The sequence below is a fragment of the Urocampus carinirostris genome, chromosome 9, assembly GCF_059441175.1.
Source record: "Urocampus carinirostris isolate Australia breed hairy pipefish chromosome 9, RoL_Ucar_1.0, whole genome shotgun sequence".
Lineage (NCBI taxonomy): Eukaryota > Metazoa > Chordata > Actinopteri > Syngnathiformes > Syngnathidae > Urocampus > Urocampus carinirostris.
Genome location: NC_142357.1, coordinates 31,289,599 through 31,295,361, shown reverse-complemented (window position 1 = coordinate 31,295,361; position 5,763 = coordinate 31,289,599). Strand labels below are relative to the sequence as shown.

At 38.2% G+C, this 5,763-nt stretch overlaps 1 protein-coding gene across 1 annotated transcript; it reads right to left on the bottom strand.

The window, feature by feature from the left end:
• Window positions 1–932: 932 nt before the first annotated feature.
• ttc9c (tetratricopeptide repeat domain 9C) lies at window positions 933–5,489 on the bottom strand. Its single transcript, XM_088343494.1, has 4 exons — window positions 5,367–5,489; window positions 3,015–3,319; window positions 2,716–2,898; window positions 933–1,394 (listed from the first exon to the last, which is right to left on the bottom strand). Exons 2-4 carry the CDS (start codon window positions 3,307–3,309, stop codon window positions 1,273–1,275), a joined length of 600 nt encoding a protein of 199 aa, XP_088199620.1. The 5' UTR covers window positions 3,310–3,319; window positions 5,367–5,489; the 3' UTR covers window positions 933–1,272.
• Between the last annotated feature and the right edge of the window lie 274 nt (window positions 5,490–5,763).

The following is a 5,763-nucleotide window of genomic DNA, read 5'->3' as shown; positions in this document are numbered from 1 at the left end:
CACTGTGTCACAAATGTGGTACAAACTATGAATGCTAAGTATTTGTTGATGTTGTTGAAGCTGTGATACGTGACCATGTGAAACTGTTAACTGATAGTTTTATTGTCGAAATTATTTGACCTATTTTAATTTAGGGCACCGGACGCTACTTTTTAGGTCCCAACACATTTTTTACCACAACAAAACAAGGACACTATGGTCCCATTTGTTTCGTCAGTCCCTCTTTTCAGCTGCCAATAGAACAGCTCGAGCACAGTTCTCCATATAGTCATATACATACTCTGGGATGTTATAAGGATTTAAAAATTAAACAATTTGAAAGGCTTTTATTTTGAAATCATCTTCGCAGCTTATCATCTATAGATGTATTGCAGCCGGGATGATTTTGCATTTCTGTTGGATACGACCTCCAATTTCAACTCTCACCCAAAGTGAATAAACAAATAATCGATAAGAATATTTATTCATTTGGTTTCTATTGGTAAAGAAAGCCTGGAATGGGAATTTGAGGTTTTGGTACTTAACAGTCTTAAAGCAAGAGAGCTCACCAGTGTTGCGCTATTTTGTTTCTCTAGGAAATTAGATTTTGAACTGGTATGAGAAATAATTGACAAGATCAGTGTTCCTAATGATCAATCCGTCCAGAATCATTTTTTAAATTACCGTTTGAAGATCATACACAAGTAGAGATACATGAAAAGCGACAAGTAGCAGAAGTAAACGGCCAGCAACACACAACGGCGCCATCTTTAAAAAATGTGGATGAACCCAGAGTTGTTTTTTAGCGGACCGATAATTGAAGTCATTGTTCCTAATATCACTCAATAGTTTTTTTTGCATCCCTAGTGCACACACACACACACACACCTCAAAGATATGAAATGGATAGATACCTCTAAAATTTCCGAGACGAAGCAATCTCGTAAAAAATGCACAGTTGACAAAATGTCTTTACTTCCAAAATCAGCTTTGTGAGCATATTTGATCTACAGAGTTCAAGAGATACTCGTTGCTAGGGAACACCAGTTCTTGTCTCGACTTGGAGGCGGGCTTTTTTCTTCTGTGTCTTATTTTTAGTCAAAAGTTTGCATTTTCTGTCAATGGCATGGGGGTGTCTGTGGATTTTGACTTGTGGTGCACAATAACTGTTGTCCCCCACTCACCTCCGAAAAAAAACAAGACACGCTTTCGTTTCAGTGCAATACCAAGATGACTTGCCATCCATTCTGTTTGAACAAAGTCTTCGGTCTCAGATGTCTCCATCTGGTGGATTTATTCTCCGGTGCTATTCTTTGTGCTAGAGGCAAACATGCCTTTGCACATAGCTTTCTCCTGGACCAATTCGTGGCTCAGCTTCTCTTCGACTCTCTGCAGGTACCTCTTGACGTTGACATCTGAGGTCAAAATAATGGATCAAACACAACATTTCAAAAAGTCATTAGAAGAAACATGATATCAAAAAAAGCACCAATGTATATTTAAAGCTAAAAACTAAATACTCTTTTCTAATTACAGTAGACTTCCAGGATATAGCAAATCCCCCAAATGACGTTTTCACTTTGCTGTGTGGAATAAGATATTTATTCAGCCACTATCTACGGCATTTTCTCTACTACACGACAACAAGCTATTTCACGTGGCCAAAACTCGGCTCATACCAATGCCGGGTCTCTTTTGGGCTGTTACTCTGCCTCATATTAAAAAAAATGTTGATTGTTCAGTAAGGAATTAAAAGGTAATAGGCCGCCATTACAGCCTTTTCCTCACCGTACGACAGGCACAACAAATTATTTTGCGTGCCCAAAACTTAAATTTAAAATTTTGAATATTTGTGCATACGAGTTACGTTTCTAACATGCGCTTCTGCTACTGGTTGAAATCATATAAATGCTGGACTGCTATTGGTTGGCTTTACGGCATCATTAAAACAAATATATGCTATTGGCCAAACTACTTCCCACAATGCCTTTCCCTCCATTCAATTCAAAATCTCGCGTGCTTTGTAAAGACTTAGCGAGTCAGCCTACAGTTCTGTAATTTTTGTACCGTATTCGCCAAGGCTTGCAGTGATAAAGGAAAAGCAAAAACATGATAATCATGGAAACGAAGCTTGCTATCATCAAGAAATACAAACAAGGCACACAAATCACTCCTTGGCACCGTTTCGTGCCCATAATCATTCAAAAATCAAAACTACAGTATTATTAAAACCAAGAAGCGATGAAAGCAAGGACATTTTCCAAGGGCATTACAATCCTCGCTGTTGGACGTTTAGAGCCAGTTGGATTTTATTCGGGTGTTACATGTATCGAGAGCAACATGGAGCCCAAGTGCACCGGGTAGTCCCCTAAGGACAATTGAGCAACATGCGGACTGGTCCTGAAAATATCTCGACCAGTGCTAGGTCATTGTGATTTTCTAGTAAAAATTATATGTTTAGTGGTTGTCTGACTTTATTTAACCCAACTTCTAATAATTATAGTATCTAGTAATTATATTAACATCATAATAACAACATAAGTTGTTCTGGTAATAATGCATATCAAACTGGTAGCCCCTTGCAAATTAGTAACAAAAAGCTTGAACCCTGATCTAGGGGATGTACTATAGCTATTATTGACAATCATTTCTACAGTCGTCTTTAAACTCTGACATGATATTAAGACTTGACTTTTTTGTCGATGGAATCAGCCTTAAATTGAGTATTATTTTTACCGTTAGGCTGTGACACGCAGGCTTGTGCTAGGTACTGCTTGGCTTTCCGTGCATCCCCCATTTCTAATGTGGCCACGCCGGCCCTGTACAACGCTTTGGCATCAGTTGGCCGCTGCTCCAATACTTGCAGGCTGTACTCCTGGACACGAGCGTAGTCCGCGTCCTCTTTCTGCAGCAAACAGGCTGAAAAATAAAAACGAAGCAATATTGTACAAATTTACAGTTTATGAAATACTGAATTGTGAAAGAGACAATATCTGAAATCCAAATAAGAAATCCTCTTTTGTGTATTAATATACCAGCTAAATTGTTGTAACAATCAACTTTTGTGTTTTTCAACAATGTCTCTTCCTCGGGTGTGAGGGGCGGCCTCGTAGGTCCAAATCCTTTTAAAGCGGACGGCATTTGTGAGTCAAGGCTGCGAAGTATGATCAGAGCACGGTGATAACAGCCAACAGCGGCACGGATCTTCTTCTCCCTGTAGAACGCATTCCCTCTGGTCTTTAATTCTTTGGCCTCATCCAACAAAACACAGACTGGCTTCAGAGCAGAAGAAGAAGAGGCAGCTGCTCCCTGTTCTCCGTCAATCGGCATTTCAGGAAAGCTGAAATGAAAGCACATCCTGAACTTTAATGACTGTGTGATCCAAGCGCTGGTTTGATTTGTAATGTTGTAAACAAAATTATAAAACATCAAAACATGATTGTAATTTCGCATGCGAACATTTGCATTCAATAATTGTAAGATACATTCACAGTGTCCGTACACCCTAGTCATGGCCAAAATCAAGAACTGAAAATTTTTCAATTTCTACAGTACCATTAAAAAAAACTACAGCGTGAATAATTATGCAACGCCACAATTATATCTGCGATTGTCATTTGCAATTTTTAATATTGCATGTGCATTTATCAAGACATGATTTTTTTAGGTCTTGAGTAAATTGCGAATATATTTGTTTTTGAGACAAATTTCTCCTCATAAAGGGTGTAGGGTAAAAATGGCGGTAATATGTAGCTTACATTTTAAGTTGCAGGAAGTTTTTTTTTAATCACAATTTACCACTGGGAAACACCACCTTAATTTTTTGGACCTGTCCTCACAGGAGGCTATGACACTCCACAGGAGAAGGCCATACAAACTAATGCCAGCTGCCAATAATCACAAAGGAAGAAAAAAGGCAATGACAAAATCGAGCCACCAGAGAGCAGTGTCTACGCCATTTTTAGGCAGACCTGTTTTTCAACATGGGAATTATTTCAAGCACTTTGCCGAAATATTTAGGCACTTTTCAATCCTTGAAAACACAGCATTAAAATTAAAGCATTTTCAAGCGCCTGTATAAAACCTGCATTCAGAGCATTGTGTGTCTAATTTAGAGTGATATCACTAGTGGAGTCTAAAAGTTACAAGTTGTCCACAATAGAGAGCATACTGGCGAACAGCATTAAGGTGTGTGGTATGATAAGAGCACAGCACCAGACAGAAAACCTTATGGGGTCATCAACACAGCCCAGAAAATCACCAACTGATCTCTGCCGTGTCTGTAGGACCGCAGGAGAGCCGACATTTTTGCAAAATCTTTTTATAGACTACAGGTGCCTTAAAAAAAGACGAACATGTTCGGAGACAAGTTTCTTCCCCAGAGCCATTACCACCCTGAACAAGCACATACAACTGTGAAAGAATATCTTTCTTAATGTATATTTATATCATTCTACATTCCTAATTAGCACAATTTTGCTGCTAGATATCATTGCAGCATTTTTTTATGCTTTTACAATTTAGGAAAGATGACGAGCACGATCTTGTGAAATGCCTATCTATCTTAAGATTCCCCAATATTCTACCACGTCTACTTTCGTTGTAAATAAAGTAAACCACGTTATTACCAGTGATGACAATTATAAACACTGGGGGGATCTTTTAAATCAAAGGCAGACACTACTTGTATCGGTTTTGATATTATATATTGGAGGAGTGGTTGGTTGGTTGTAGCTGAATGGAGAACAAAGGGATTCAGTACAGTAGTCTACTCGGTTTTTAGTTTTTCCTTGCCCTCATATAAGTTTTAGATCAGGGGATGGTGTAATAATAGTCTCTAGTTTGCAATAGTCTGTGGTCTGTGCAGCCCTTTGAGACGCCTTGTGATTAAGGGCTATAAATAAACATGACTTGACTTGACTCATGTGCAGTCCCTTCTCAAGGTTTCTTCATTTTCCTCATGTTGAGGTTTTTAAGAGTTTTCCTTGCCCTGATGTAGGTTTTAGATCAGGGGATGGTGTAATAATAACCTCTAGTTTGCAAAAATCTGTGGTCTGTGCAGCCCTTTGAGACTCCATGTGATTGAGGGCTATAAATAAACATGACTTGACTAGTAATTACACCGCACACAAGAATCCACAATATTTCAATCATTGTTAGACAGCACCATTAGCGTATCAAAAACAATAGTAAATAAATTCCGCCTTGAGTTACTGTCATGCTAGTTTAAACCGTGTATCGACAATTAAGCTAACGATGCTAGTCACGGTAGACACCTGACACTAAACAAAATGTTACGAAAACACAAAACCCCTCAGACTTATTTTTTACATAAAAATCCTGCTTTAAAGGGTTAAGAATTAAAAGTCACTAATGAATTGTCTCACCTTTAAACCCAGGCGAAGGACTCAACTTCGAAAATATGAATATGTCAAACAAAATTGCCCCGAAATTTTGTTTACTTCTTCGTTTTGACACCAATTGGGTTAAAATATAAACTCCATGTTCATTACTGCCATCTAGAGGCTACGCGTGAATATGCACTTGAAATCTATAATTTTGTTAGGGAAAAAATAGTACATATAAAATATAAAGACAATTATTAACAGTCAATTATTTGTTTGCTGCCTCATTAGTATTAAAAAAAAGACCGAGTGGACCAGGAGAAAGGTAAAACAGCGAGAGCTACGTTCGAGTTGAAAAAGGAAATTATTGAATACTGTATACTGAGTAGTGTACGAGTGTCTGCCGTCAACCCGCTGCTCAAATCTAAAGAAAGTAAAT